A 16,080-nucleotide genomic window follows, 5' to 3' on the forward strand; every position below is an offset into this window, starting at 1 on the left:
CCATTGAGTTGCCTAAGACTCCACCCCACAAGGGATTATGGGGGATTGTTAAAAGAGGATGGTGTATTTATGACAGTTGCAGTGTCCCAGGTCATGTGATCACCAGTCATGACCTTGCCAGCCAGTTTCTGAAAAGCAAAGTCAACCATTCATTTAATGACCATTTAAGCCCCTTAACAAACGGTGATGGTTTGCTTTACAGCCGTGGCAAAAACCTTGTAAAAATCAGGTGTGACTCACAGCAGCCTAGTCTTGCTTAGCAACAGAAATTCTGGCCCCCAACGGGATCGAAAGTCAAGAGCTTCTGATAGTCTGTTTGGAGAAGATGTTGCGTTGATCTTCTCGTTTCTTTCTTGGAAATAAAACATTGCCTCCTTTGAATGCTGTGCAAATGTGGTTTATCTCTGTGTGTTTATGGACAGCTAGCTTGATGAGTAATTTTTACTGATGGCTCATTTGTCTGACTGCCAGCTTTTCAGGAATTCCCTAACATTTTTGGATTTAACTTGGTCTAGGGTGCTCGCAGATCCTTAATTGTAACTATGGTTGAGTTGGTCCATGAGTCGTGCGATTAAGGAGTTCAGACTGCTAAGTGTTACTCATGATTGTGCTCTGCTACTTGTTTGTCTGTCTATCCTGCGTGGTGGCAGTTACAGTCCCTACGTTGTATGTTCTATGCTTAATTTGTCTCTTTTCAATGGTGTGTAAACGTGGGTTCTCTCTATGTGTCAGTTGATGGCAAATCTGAATGCCAGCCTTTCAAGAATTCCCTAGCATTTTTTTAAGAACACAAGAACCTAAGAAGAGCCCTGCTGAATCAGGCCAAAGCCCATCAAGTCCAGCGTTCTGTGTCACACAGTGGCCCACCAATTGTCCATGGGGATCTTGAGCAGAAGCTTCCCTGAAGGCTCCAGGGTGCAAAAACAGCACAACGGCAAACTGGAAGCCTATTTTTCCAAACTTCTGGTTTGCCCATTGGGCCTTTAAAAAAAAAATCATCTCAGGCTTCAGTGAGGCCTGTGTGCATATCCGTGGGTTGTGAGATTGAGGAATTTTCATTGTGGTAGGCGTATAGAATTTGATTTGATTTGATTTGATTTGATTTGATTTGATTTCTATGCCGCCCTTCTCAATCGACTCACCCTTACATTGAAGATGCCGCTGGGTTTTTTTCTGGGGCTGCCAAGTCTGTTGGTGCCCTAAGATGTTTTCGAAGGCATTAAAAGTAGTTCTCAAGGTATGGCCACGTTTTGAGCCCAAAGTATTGGTTTCTAAGTGAGACGGCCGTTAAGTGAATTTTGCTCCATTTGATTACCTTTCTACATCCAGTTGTTCAGTGAATCACTGCAGCTCTTAACTGAGTAACAGGGCTGCTGTGTGAATCCCCCTTCCTTGTTGATTTTGCTTGTCAGAAGGTCACAACCGTCGTACGTGTGAAAAATGGTTGTGAGTCCCCTTTTTTTCAGTGTTGCCGTAACTCTGAATGGCCACTAAATGAATGGTTGAAAGTCGAAGTATATTCACACGGTGGTGTGTGATGGATCTATGTGGGCACCCCATCGAAATGAAAAGGCGACAACCAGACAGGAAGACACACGAAACAATCAAGTGACATCTTCAAAGGAATAAAACTCAGAAAGGAGAGGCAGAAACAACGAAGCACAACAACAACAACAACAACAACCCTTCCCAGATGGCCTCCTCAGTGGAGGATGCAGTGAGCAAATTGGACATTTCAACACTGCTAAAAGGCAACCCAGGCTGACACAGTGGGTCAGTTAGCAAAATAACAACCCAACCTCCCACATGGAGACTGTGAAAAAGAACATTGTTTGGAGGAGTACAATCATACTGTAGAAACACTAGAAAAAGGACACACATCCTTTTTCAGTCTTTTTGTTTCTTTTAATTGTCTCTATAATGGTGTGTAAATGTGGTTTATCTCTCTGTGCCCGTTGATGGCTGTTTTGTTTGAATGCCACGTTTCCAGGAATTCCCTGGGAATTTTTGGATTCATCAGTGAGTCGGGGTGGCGCAGTAGTTAGAGCGCAGCACGGCTGGCTACTTCAGCTAACTACTAGCTGTAGTTCAGTGGTTCAAATCTCACCACAGGCTCAAGGTTGACTCAGCCTTCCATCCTTCCAAGGTGGTGGGTCAAATGAGGACCCAGATTGTTGGGGGCAAATATGCCGATTCTGTAAACCGTTTAGAGAGGGCTGCAGGAAATACGACTTTAGTAACCGAGTAGTTGATGCATGGAACTCACTCCCTGACTCTGTAGTATCATCACCTAACCTCCAAAACTTTACCCTTAGACTGTCCACTGTTGACCTCTCCCAATTCCTAAGAGGTCAGTAAGAGGCGTGCATACATGCAACAGAGTGCCTTCCATCCCCTGTCCTCATGTTTCCCTCTTACGAGTATCATGTATATAAATATTGTTATATCTTTGTATACTACCAATACATACTCAGCAAAACAAACAAACAAATAAAAGCACTATGAAGCAATATTTAAGTCTAAATGTTAATGCTATCTTCAAAAATCCCAGTAAATCAAGAAAACAACAACAGCAACAACAACAACAACAACAACAACAGGTATCATTCTTCATCAAGGGTTTCCAAACTTCTGGCTGTGGGGCTAGTATCTGCCATGGACCGTTCAGAACCAGGCCACACAATTGCGCATCCCCTCCCCACCCCCTGGTGCTGCCAACACCGACAGCAGCTCCACAAAGCCAGAAGGTTGGGGACCTGCTGATCTAGAACACACAATGTATAGACTGTAACAAAGTCCTGCACAAGATGAGCAGGGCGCATCCATGAAGCCCAACTAGCAGTCAAAACACACAGCAGAGGTAGCTGGATCTCGCAACACGAGGACTCCACCGGCGTCTCTACTAGGAAACTTTTTTATTTTTGTCAAGTACGTATTGGTAGCATACAAAGATATAACTCTGTTTATACACATGAAATAGGTACTAATAAGAAAGAAACATTAGGACAGGGGACGGAAGGCACTTTTGTGCGCTTATGGACGCTTCTTACTGACCTCTTAGGAATCGAGAGAGGTCAGCAATGGATAGTCTATGGGGAAAGTTTTGGGGGAAGTTTTGGGGGTTAGGTGATGATACTACAGAGTCCGGTAGTGAGTTCCATGCATCAACTACTCGGTTACTAAAATCATATTTTCTACAGTTGAGTTTGGAGCTTTGAGTTTACTTTGAGTTTGTATCTGTTGTGTGCTTGTGTGTTGTTGTGGTTGAAGCTGAAGTAGTTGCTGACAGGAAGGACGTTGTAGCAGATGATTTTATGGGCTATGCTCAGGTCGTGTTTAAGACGACGTAGTTCTAAGCTTTCCAAACCAAGGATTGTGAGTCTAGTTGTGTAGGATATTCTGTTCCGAGGGGAGGAGGACTCTTCTAGTAAAGTATCTCTGGATGCTTTCTAATGTATTTATGTCCAAAATGTGGTGTGGGTTCCAGACAGATGAGCTGTATTCAAGGATTGGTCTGGCGAAAGTTTTGTACTCTCTGGTTAGTAGCGTGAGATTATCGGAAAAGAAGCTACATAAGATTTTGGTTAACAACTCTTGAAGCCTTTTTGGCAATGTTGTTGCAAAGGGCTTTGGCACTTAGGTCATTAGATATGAGTATTCCAAGGTCTCTCAGCCCCAGCTGAATCCAAAAATATGGAAATGTGGCATTCGAACAAAACAGCCATCAATGGACACAGAGAGATAAACCACATTTGCACGTCGTTCCAAAGACACAACAAAAAGAAACAAAAAGAGAGAGCAAACATCAGTGAGTAAAACTTTGATAAACAGGGATTGAGACCAGACAAACAACCAAAAGAGAACAATACTTTAATCAAGGCACTAACAAAGAGAAAAACACACCTCCACCAACACTGGCAGGACAAACTACTGCATATAAACAAAGAGTAATCGCCCCTCTTCCCCCATACTACTGATACTGGTGATGTTACCTAGTGGGGTCATGAAACATTTGCAAGAGTGCAAGGACTCCACCATTTGACCCTGAACTACAAATATTGCCATCCATAAGGACAATTGTCAATCACCAGGGTGAGTGACACATGTCTATCACCAGGGTGGAGGCGGGGGGTCACCTGCCCCACATGTGGGGCAGAAAGGGTGTGTGTGTGCAGTGTCTGATCCTTTGGGGACAATAAGGAAACACAGTGGTAGCTCTGGAGTTGAGTTGCTACCGCCGGTGGACCAGTCAGCTTTGGGCAACTGGTGCCAAGTGTGTAGGAGTGATTTTAAAAAAAGGACCCCCTCCAGGTGACAAATTTGATAGGTATGCCACTTCCTGCCTCAACGTCCAAGGAGCCTTAAGAAATCTAAGGGCCCGATTTCAGAATTTCAGAAGCCCACCGATCTGCCAGAATCACTCCTGGTTTTGTGTTTCAACTTTGGCTCGTTGATGCCCCTGCACAATTTTAGAAGGGTTGAAATCACTGGTCTTTGGGGCAAAGGAAGAGCAGGACCGACAGGTAATCCTCGACTTGCGATCAGCCCAGAATTTAGGTCACTAAGTGAGAAATGCGTTAAGTGGGTTTTGCCCCATTTTATGACACCTTTGTTAATCACTCTTTTTTCCATCCGTTTTTAACGACCCTGTAATCCCTTGCGGGCGGGGAGTCTTGGCACAACTGAATGGAGCCGAGTGTTTTACTGGCTGGATGCTCTTCCCTGTTGCCATTAAAGAGTTTAATTCAGCAAACATTTATTTACAGTGGTACCTCGACATACGAGTTTAATTCGTTCCAGACCCGAGCTCATAAGTCGATCAACTCGCATCGCGAGCGAATGCCTTTAGACTTTGTTTTTCGCACCGAGATAACTGGAAGAAAGGAGATTCTTGCGCCACCTAGTGGAAGCTCGGCTCGTATCCCAAATTTGAGCTCGGGTGTCGAACAGAAATTTCGCTCGCGTCACGGCTCGTAGCTTGGAATACTCGCATGTGGAGCAGCTCGTATCTAGAGGTACTATTGTATTTATTTATTCGATTTTTTAAAAATGCCGCCCTTCTCCTTAGACTCAGGGTGGCTTACAACAAATATATTATTGTGCCCAGAGAGAGAAATATCAGCCTCTACCTAGGATCAAACTCACAGCCTCCTGATGCTGAGGCAAGAGCTCTGCCTCTAGGCCACCCGCATCCCTTTGTTAACTGAATCACTGCCGTTATTAAATTAGTAACCCAGTTGTTAAGTGAATCTGAATTTCACCATTGACTTCGCTTGTCAGACGGTCACAATCAAGGGACCCCGGGATGTGAGCCAGTGGTCAAGCATCCGAATATAAATCCCATGATGCTGCGACAAGTGTGAAAAAGGATCCCAAGTCCCTTTTTTCAGTAACGTCGTAACTTTGAACAGTTGCTAAATGAACTTCTTGTAAATCGAGGACTCTCTGCACAGGACCACAGTAGGTGAAAAATAATAATATTAATAATAATAACTTGGGCATTGTTGGAAAATTTTAAAAAAGGATTTTTTTAAAAAATCCGACAAAATCCCATTTTTAAAATCAAGACGATGGTTTCATTCCAGGGGGTAGGAATTGTGGTTTGTTCTGTGTGCGCAGGCAGCTACCGAGCTACGACTGTAGTGGAACCTGTCCATCGCAGTTCATAACTCATGACAATTATAAAAGTCGGTCAATCCTACGACCAACCAATTTTACGACCACTTTTTGCAGCGGTCATTAAGCGATGCACCACGGCCATGAAAGGAATGCCGCTATAGTTCAGCAAACCAGGGATCTGCTGTGAGCGGTGGGTTTCACTGAGAAATAAAATGAGATGTTCGTTTTCGGCAAAAGTGTTGGGGCAGACACAGGACGGTGGGACACTGCAGAGGGTTGTGTAAATTGTGGTCCTGTTGTTGAATGTTTGAAGGGCAGTTATCAAGTGACAGTGGGGATCACAAGCGTTGAAACTTTAGGTCCAGATTAAAAGTGTCACCAGGTAGTCGGTCAGAATTTTGAATGGCCACTAAGCAACTGGACATAATTTGGAGGACTTGCCTGTGTTTCATAGCTAACAAGTCCAGAGTAACCATAATTAATGTCCAGACCGGTTCACAAATGTGAGTGTGTGCACAGGTGCGTGACTTCAAAATGTGCCTAAATAGGATGGCATAATGCCGGGCACAGTTTGCTCGAACCGGCTGAATATCACCTCTGGGCAACACTCCACAAAAGCTCAGTGTGGAACAAAAGACACAACCTTCCAACTTGGCAGGACCACACTTTTTTCTTTTGCAGGCTTTTGACAGAGACACACAACAATACACCTACGCGAGTGCAGAATCGTACACCAACCAGCCGTGGCGGAATACAGTACAACACAAGCTCGTGGTTGCCCCCCTTGGCGCATGCTTTCGCTCCCTGGGAACGAGCTGCACATCACGACAGACGCGACATGAAACACACACAGAGGAAATGCGAGGCTGTCGGACGAGATATGGACAGTGTTGCTTTTCAAAACTGTGGCTTGTCTGAAGAGTTACGTGACCCGACACGGGGAAGGTTAAGGAGCCACGAACAAGCCAGGATTAAAATGCTGGGCATAGCCATCATGCTCACTGGAGTCCGAGCTACAGTCAATGTTGGTTTCTCTCTCAGTCTCTCTAGCTGCCTAGGATTGGAACGCCACACCGTTTTGGCACATGTTTCACAACCTACGGACAGACACAACTGCAGCCAAGACAGTTGGCATGAAGCCATTCTCTGCGATGAGAAAAAACACCACATGTACCGGCGACATGGACACAAAGACGGACATGTGTCACACTACGGCCTTCGTGCCAAACGGACAGTGACATACGTGAGCGTCCGTGACGTGATTGCTTGTCCACACGATGAGGGCCGGTCTCACCCGACCCGTGTACTTCTGTGCGTAACCCAGACACAAAGCAATGTACATGCGCCACGCCATTCACACACACACACACACACACACACACATCTGTCGTGCCGGCCCATGGACTTCGGCGAACAACGCGGCGGGTGCAGGTGCGTGGAGGGTGGGGTTGGTGTGGTAGGGGAGGGCGGGGCCAGGTGCGCCAGTGGTGGCAGCGGCAGAACGGTGCCCCCTCTCCTGGCCGGGGCACCCGTGCCCCCGCTTCCTACCTTGATGGGGGAGATGTGTGAGTGAGAAACGTAGCCGTGGACGCTCTCGATCTGGGATAGGTTCTTCTCCGCCACGTGGACCAGCTCGGGGGCCTTTACCTGGTTGGGGAGGTGGGCGGGGCTGTGCTCCAGCGGGGGGCTGTCTTCATCTTGGTAGCGATATTTCTGAAAGGAAAGGAAAGAGTGATGGTGAACCTTTTTTTCCTCGGTGACAAAAGAGGTGTGCATATACATATAGTGTACGTGTAAGTGACCACACCCATAATTCAATGCCTGGGGAGGACGAAAAGAGCTTCCCCCACCTCCCAGAGGCACTCTGGAGGCCAGAAAAGGCCTGTTTCCCAACATAGGCCCAATAGGCTCTTGTTTCGCCCTCCACAGGCTCCAAATGGGCTTCACTGGAGCTAAAGGAGGGAAAAAACATAGAAACATAGAAGATTGACGGCAGAAAAAAACCTCCTGGTCCATCTAGTCTGCCCTTATACTATTTCCTGTATTTTATCTTAGCATGGATCTATGTTTATCCCAAACATGTTTCAATTCAGCTCCTGTGGATTTGCCAACCACGTCTGCTGGAAGTTTGTTCCAAGCATCTACGACTCTTTCAGTCAAATAATATTTTCTCACGTTGCTTCTGATCTTTCCCCCAACTAACTTCAGATTGTGCCCCCTTGTTCTTGTGTTCACTTTCCTATTAAAAACACTTCTCTCCTGGACCTTATTTAACCCTTTAACATATTTAAATGTTTTGATCATGTCCCCCCTTTTCCTTCTGCCCTCCAGACTATATAGATTGAGTTCATGAAGTCTTTCCTGATACGTTTTATGCTTAAGACCTTCCAACATTTTTGTAGCCCCTCTTTGGACCCGTTCAATTTGATCCATATCTTTTTGTAGGTTAGGCCCTCCCCCATCCCCCTGGAGGCTCTCTGGAAGCCAAAATCGCCCTCCCAGAGCCTCTGTGTAAGCCATAACTCAGCTGGCTGGCACACACATGCACATTGGAGCTGAGCTAGTGCAACGGCTCGCTTGCCAGCAGATATGGCTCCGCGTGCCACCAGTAGCACCCGTGCCATAGGTTCGTCATCACTGTAGTAGACCATTGCCAAGGGATGACTGTCCAGTCCCATCCCATCCCATCCCCCCGTCTGCCTGCCAGGCTGGACTGTGGAACAGGAGATAACATTATACATTTTGGCATGTTGGAAGTGTAAAGAAGAACAGGGAACTTTCTTTCATCTATGGTGGCTATGCCCCGAAGTGAAAAAGTATTGGAGGAAATTGAGAAAGTGGTTTCAAGAAATAACAGGTACAGTAATTGAATTTACACCAGAATTTCTTTTTTATTAGGCATTATTAGATAAATCGTATTTAAAAAATATTAAATATCTAATACTACACATTGTAACAGCTGCAAGAATTGCCTATGGACAAAATGGAAAGGCCCACAGACAACTGGTGGCAAGGAGATAATAAAATATATAATACAAATTAATAAAAATTAATAATAATAAAAATATGAATGTGCAGAAATGGACCGATTAACTATGGAATTAAACGATCTTAGTGGTTTTTATTTATTTATTTATTGGATTTGTATACCGCCCCTCTCCGCAGACTCGGGGCGGCTAACAACAGTGATAAAAAACAGCATGTAACAATCCAATACTAAACAACTAAAAAAAACCTTATTGTAAAACCAAACATACATACAGACATACCATGCATAAAATTGTAAAGGCCTGGGGGGAAAGAATATCTCGGTTCCCCCATGCCTGACGACAGAGGTGGGTTTTAAGAAGTTTACAAAAGGCGAGGAGGGTGGGGGCAATTCTAATCTCTGGGGGGAGTTGGTTCCAGAGGGCTGGGGCTGCCACAGAGAAGGCTCTTCCCCTGGGTCCTGCCAGACGACATTGTTTAGTTGACAGGACCCGGAGAAGGCCAACTCTGTGGGACCTACCTGGTCACTGGGATTCATGAGCCAGAAAATTTTGCAAGAAAATCACTTTTGCAAGAAATTTCCTCAGTGCAGGAAATGTTCGCTCCAGCCAACAGCCAGATCTGAACTCAGGGCTCAAAGCAATTGCCCAGCACCCTCGCCTGTCTGAAAGCCAGGGGCCTCTATTTGCAAATATAGATAGTCCTAGAGTGACTCGTGACCCCAACTGAGCCAAACATCTCTGTGGGCGAGGCTGTTGTAAGCGAGGTTTGCTCCATTTTGCTCATGCAAATAGAAATGAAACTCCTGGATAGCAAAGAGGGAACTGCAATAGGCTCCTCGGATTGGAATCCCAAAACACCTGGAGCATCCCTTGAGTACCCCCGGCATTGACAAATTTCACCACCGGTCAATTGCCAAAGGCAACTGTGCTTTGGAAGAGTTGACATCCTTCAGGGAGACCTTCAACCACACCGTCAAAACAACATCTGTCAAAACAATATCTTAGGGGTTTGGGAAGGACTGGAGAGGGGGATTAAACAGGTCAAATCCAGTCTCAACATCTGGCAAACAACCATAATAACACAGTTTCCTTCCTGATCACCATCAAACAGCCACATCTGTCCGTCCTAGGGGTTTGGGAAGGACTGGAGAGGTGGATCCAACAGGCCAAATCCAGGTTGAACATCTGGCTGATTTTGAGATGAACCGTAATAATATAGTTTCTACCCTTAACACCATCCAACAACCACATCTGTCTGCACAATCCAAAGTGCATTGAAGATGCCTCCTGGAATGGGGACGAAATGATTGCATCGCCAAGCTTGGAGTTCAAACCAACAATGTAACATCTGTTTATCTTAGGGGTTTGGGAAGAACTAGAGAGGTGAATTTTAAAAGGCTGAATCCAATCTCAACATCTGGCTGACTTTGCAACCAATTGCAATAGTAGAGCATCCTCTCTTTAATGCCATCAATCAAACAAATTCCAGATGTCTGGGAAGGACTGGAGAGGTGGATTAAACAGGCCAAATCCAGGTCAAACATCTGGCTGACTTTGCAATTAATTTTGCACCACTATCAAACAGGCACATCTGTCCATTTTAGGAGTTTGGGAAGGACTGGGGAGGTGGATCAAATAGGCCAAATCCAGTTTGAACATCTGGCTGACTTTGCAATGAACCGTAATAATATAGTTTCCACCCTTAACACCATCCAACAGCTACATCTGTCTGCACAATCTAATGCGCATTGAAGATGTCTCCTTGAATGGGAAGAAATGCTTGCAACCACATCACAAGCTTGGAGCTCAAACCAACCACCTAACATCTGTCTATCTTAGCGGTTTGGGAAGGACTCCAGAGACAGATAAACAGGCCGAACCCAATCTTAACATCTGGCTGACTTTGCAACCAACTGCAATAATAGAGCTTCCCCTCTTTAACACCATCAATCAAACAGATTCCAGGTGTTCGGGAAGGACTGGAGAGGTGGATTTTTTTTAAAAAAGACCAAATCCAACAGTCTGGACATCTGCTGACCATGCAATCAACCAATTAACAAGGCTTTGGGGGGAAAACGAAGCAAAGAAAAAGAAGGATTCAGGGGGGGCAGATGGGGCTGAATGTCACCCTCTCTGAGCCCCCCTTGATTTCTTTTCACAAGCCCCCCCCAAAGGAAAAGGAATAATTACCTTTTAATGACTCCTTAATAGCTTGTATTATTATAAATTTTAAAGTCTTATTTTTTTATATTTTAATATTAGCCTAAGTATTTGATATTTTTATAGACAAGAAAATTAATCAACATAAAGAATACAGAGTTAAATCTAACAAGAACATAGTATATGTATGTTATATTTCTGCATTGATCTGACTATAGTTTTCTTTTTTTTGTATTAGTTAGACTTCTGCGATAAGAGGAGCAATGGTAGCTCCTTAAATGTTAAATGTTGTTTGTGTTTGTCCGTCCAATGAAAAATAATTTTAATTTTTTTAAAAAAAAAAATAGCTTGCATTGAGGTGGATTCCAGACAACTAAATGAAGCTAGCAGAGTGGGGTTTTTCCTGGCCGGATGCTGTTCCCTGTCACCGGTGCGGAGTTTACTTCAGCAGAAAAGCACAAACCTTTCGCAATAAAATTCTCCTTGCTGGGTGACACCCCAAATCTGACTCCAGCCTTACAACAGATGTTTCCAAGGCTCTCTGCCAAAGAGGGGAGGCCAAGATAAATATTGGGTTTGTGTGAATGATCACAAATGATCACACAATCTGGGTGTGCAGAGGGCAAGCGATGATGCCCAGAGGACACGGGGCAGGGGCAAAAGGTTTGACCATCCCAGCTTACAAAAAGTCCTTGATGTACAAACAACCACAATTGGCTGGAGGATTTCCGTTTTTAGGTAAACAGGTTGCTAAGTCCATCGGGCCCAATTTCGCCATCTTTTCTCAACAGTCGCTAAGTGAATCACTGCAATTTTTAAGTGAATCGAGAGGTTGTTAAGCAAATACAACTTCCCTCATTGTCTTTGCCTGTCAGAAGTTGGCAAAGTGACCTGCGTTCCATTTAATGACCCTTTTTGGCCAGGGTTGTTAAGCGAATTGCTGCAGTTGTTAAGTGAATCAGGTAGTCATTAAGTGAATCCAGCTTCCCTCATTCACTTTGCCTGTCACAAGTTGCCAAAGTGAGCTGCATTACATTTAACAACCTTTTTTTGGGCCAGGGTTGTTAAGCGAATCACTGCAGTTGTTAAGTGAATCGGAGGGTCAGAATCTGGCTTCCTGCACTGACTTGGCTGGTCAGAAAACAGCTGGAATGGTCACCAATGAGGATTAATGTCCTTAGGACATTACTAACCATCGTAAATACAAGCCAGTCACTAAGCATACAAATTTTGATCATGTGACTTTGAGAATATTATAACAGTTATTAGCACAAGAATCTTGACTTAAAATAATTCATTTAGCAACCATTAAAAAGCACCCAAGAAAGCGACTTATGACTGCTTTTCCCACTTAACAACCGGTGCTGCAGCCTTGTAGCCGAACAGGGACAAAACTCATTTAACTGTCTTGCTTAACAACGGAATTTTAATAATGATGGTTGCAGCACACCAGGATCAATGGGGCACTTAACAACGGGGTTACCTATTCTAACAACAGCAGTGATTCACTGAAGGACAAGTGGCAAGAAAAGATTGCACAACGGGGGGATTTACTTAACAACCGACTCATGTAGCAATGGACATTTCGGTCGTAAGCTGAGCCTGAAATTGGCCTTTATCCCTTTAAAAATAAGAGCAGAGTTGTCCAAAAATGACCTGCGAGTCCTTTTCCCCTTGCTGAGATCAGCCTGCTGTGTGTGTTTGTGAGATATGTGTGTGTGTGCGTGTGTGTGAAAAATACACAACAAGCATTTTTCCAGAAGAAGCCATTTGCTGAGATGGCAGAATCTCCAACAAATTTTGTCCTGAGAATTTTGTGCGAACACACACACACAAACACACCCCAAACCTCAAAGCGAGATAATGGAATTTGCAAATAACAGAATTGGGAAGGGATCTTAGAGGTCCTTCTAGTCCAACCCCCTGAGTTCAACTTTTTAAAAACTGGGTACTGGTCATCCCCATATATATATATAGCATGGGGATTTTAAATTATTTGCAATTTGCCCAGCCCGACTGCTGAATGAGATCAATCAGTCTGGGCTATTTGATGATGGTTTGACTACAACTCTCAGAATTCTCCCAGACAGCTCTCCCCTCCCCCCTCCCCCTTTGCTAATGTCAAGATATATTATGTCTACCACATTCCCAACGTCTATTAAGAAAGTTACCCAATTTTTAAAAAGTGTGATAAGTCATCATGCTTCTTTTTAATTGGGTAACTTTCTTAATTTGTTCATGTCTTATTTTAAATCTAAGAGATTTTGCAGATATGCCAAGCCCTAAAAGAATAACAGAGGGTAAAATAGATGGATGGATGATTGATAAATGAAAGGAAGGTAGACAATAGGGAGATTGATATATGATAGAGAGACATAGGTATGTTTAGATAGATAGATAGATAGATAGATAGATAGATAGATAGATAGATAGATAAATAGATAGATACATAGATAGATAGATAGATAGATAGATAGATAGATAGATAAATAGATAGATAGATAGATAGATAGATAGATAGATAGATAGATAGATAGATAGATAGATAGATAGATAGGGATTGATGGATGGATGGATGATAGATAAGATAGGTAGGTAGGTAGGTAGGTAGGTAGGTAGATAGGTAGGTAGATAGATAGATAGATAGATAGATAGATAGATAGATAGATAGATAGATAGATAGATAGATAGATAGATAGATAGATAGATAAGACAGGCAGGCAGACAGACGCCGGTACTCCCCACCCACACTACAGTCATTTGTGCGATGCCCCTCCCATCCGAAAAAAGCCACGCTTACAATCCCACCCTGCTTTCCCCCAAATTTGCTTCCGAATTTAGTTAGTTAGCGGGAGCCCCACCCACCCCAGCAACCCCCATCCGCTATACTGGGGGAGCACCAAAGCCCCTCCCCCGGCGCGACGTAACCCCGCCCCCTAGTTCCGATTGGCTGTTAGAGAAAGAGAGAGCGCCAAGGCCCCGCCCTCCCACCTGCTTACTCCCCCCTCCCAGCCGGATACTTCGGATTAATCCCCAAAGCCTCTTAAGCACCAAGGACAGCAGCCGGATTAAGGCGGTGGGGCGCCCGGGGACAGAGCTCTCCCCTCCCTCCCTCCCTAGTCCCAATCCTCCCCCCTCCCTACTGTTCTTGGACTCCGATACCATCATTCCCAACCCCGATTCGAGCAGTCTGAAAGCGATCCTATATGGCTAAAACCCTGAGCTTGTCGATCCGAAAGGTTGGCAGTTCGGGCGGTTCGAATCCCTTAGTCCTGCGTGAGCAGGGATGGGCTAGATGACCTCCAAGGTCCCTTCCAAATTCCTCTTTTCTCTTAACTGTGCGGAGGGTCTCCCCCCACCCCACCCCTTCTTTGATCTGCGGAGTGGGGGTTCCCCCGAAAGTGCTTCGGCGGAGGCAGTCCTTCCCGTCCTTGGGGAGGGGGCTTCCCCTTTTCTAACCGCCGCCCCCCCCCCGTCTCCCGCCAATTCATTCCTCTTTTCCCTTCCCACCCTGGGAAAAAAAGGAGGTGGGTGGGTGGAAAAAACTAAGGGGTCCTTACGGCGGGGAGAGGAAGAGGGGGCGCCCTACTTTCTACGACCCCCCTCTCGCTGTGTCCCCACCCCCTGCTTCATTGCCCCCCCCCCCGTGGCTCGCCGCCTTCCGCCAAATGTCTAGAAAAAGTTGGGCGGCTTATAAGTCTAATAAATTAAAATAAAATTAATTCCTTACTGAGCCCCGGGACACCCCCCCCCCCCCCACCGCAAGACCCCTCCGGGGTCTCGAGCCGCCCACTCCCCCCCCCAGACCCAAATCGTCCCTACCTTGCAGCCGAAGACGAGCGAGAGCGTCCGGTGGCTGCAGCTGACCTTGCATTGGCAAAGCACGGGCGAACAGCAACCGGGCCGGCGGAAGGCGGCGGAGACTCGGGTCAACCCCATAGCTCGGCCGGCCCTCGGGGGGCCCATCCGACGCGACCCCCCCCCCCCCCGCGCCGCCCTACAGCTGCGCTACGCGTTCCGCCGCCGGCTCCAGCTGCTTTGCCCTCGCCACCTCTATCCCCCCCCACACCCACAGCTGGCAGCTGGCCAACTCCAGTCTCCTCCCTCCCCTGTCCCACTAGGATGGCTCGAGGTGGCGGCGGGGGGGGGGCAGTAGTGCCGTGTCCACCCGTTTCCCCTCTCCCCCCCCACAACAAACTTTCCAAGTGGAAACTCCTTTGACAAGCCTGGGATGTGGAGATAGGCTGTTCTCGCAGCTGGAGGTTCTCTTTTTTCAGGAACCTTCTCCACTCCGGATGGGGAAAAAACCAGAATATTTGGGGGGAGGTTGCAGGGAAGCTTCGCCCCCCCCCCCCATGAACCATTTTTCACACTTGGCTACCGTTGCATTGTTCCCCAAGTTATTAACAGCTGAGCAAATTCACTTTACAACTGGGTTTAAGGTCATAAAACGGGGCAAAAAACCCCATTTGATGGGGACGGACATTTAACGACTGTCTCACTTGGAGGCAGGCAGAAACGCTGGGCTTGATTGTGATCGTAAATCTAGGACTTCCCGTATTTGACATTGTTGTTAACTTGTTGTGAGTCACTTGGAACCAATTGATGGAGAAACGGGCAGCATAGCCATTGAATTAATAAATGTTAAATGTGAATAAATGAAATAAAACTGATGCAGGTTTCTAGTATAGATTCTCCTGCTTGAAACCTAATCCTTCACAGCTTCTTCTCTGGTAACATCGATCTGCTAATCAGAGCATTCAAAACCTTTGCCAGACCAATCCTAGAATACAGCTCACCTGTATGGAACCCGCATTGCACAACTCACATCAACACAATTGAGAGAGTCCAGAAATATTTCACCAGAAGAGTCTTTCACTCCTCTTCTCACAACAAAATACCTGACTCCGCCAGACTTGAAATTCTTCGATTAGACAACTTACAACTGTGCCGTCTCTGTTCCGACTTAACTATAGTTCATAAAATCATATACCAAAATGTCCTACCTGTTAGCGACTACTTCACCTTCAACTGCAACATCACAGGAGCACGAAATAGATTTAAACTAAATGTCACCCGCTCCAAACTTGACTGCAAAAAATACGACTTCAGCAACAGAGTAATCAACACCTGGAATGCACTACCTGACTCTGTGGTTTCTACTCCTAACCCCAAAACCTTTAACCTTAGACTATCTACAGTTGACCTCTCCCCCTTTCTAAGAGGTCTGTAAGGGGCGTGCATAAGCGCACCACTGTGCCTACCATCCCTGTCCTATTGTCTTCTTTTGTTACTTTTATCATTATCTAAT

At 45.6% G+C, this 16,080-nt stretch overlaps 1 protein-coding gene across 2 annotated transcripts in view; it reads right to left on the reverse strand.

The window, feature by feature from the left end:
- The window catches only part of DLG4 (discs large MAGUK scaffold protein 4), a 145,634-nt gene that overhangs the window by 67,971 nt on the left and 61,583 nt on the right, over positions 1 to 16,080 (reverse strand). The window contains exon 4 of one of the 2 annotated variants that reach the window (XM_070729671.1): positions 7,267 to 7,332. In XM_070729671.1, coding sequence (XP_070585772.1) covers positions 7,267 to 7,332 — 66 coding nt within the window. Of the gene's footprint in view, positions 1 to 7,167; positions 7,333 to 16,080 lie in introns of both variants that reach the window. The other variant, XM_070729670.1, reaches the window with a different exon arrangement.

This window comes from Erythrolamprus reginae, chromosome Z (assembly GCF_031021105.1).
Source record: "Erythrolamprus reginae isolate rEryReg1 chromosome Z, rEryReg1.hap1, whole genome shotgun sequence".
Lineage (NCBI taxonomy): Eukaryota > Metazoa > Chordata > Lepidosauria > Squamata > Dipsadidae > Erythrolamprus > Erythrolamprus reginae.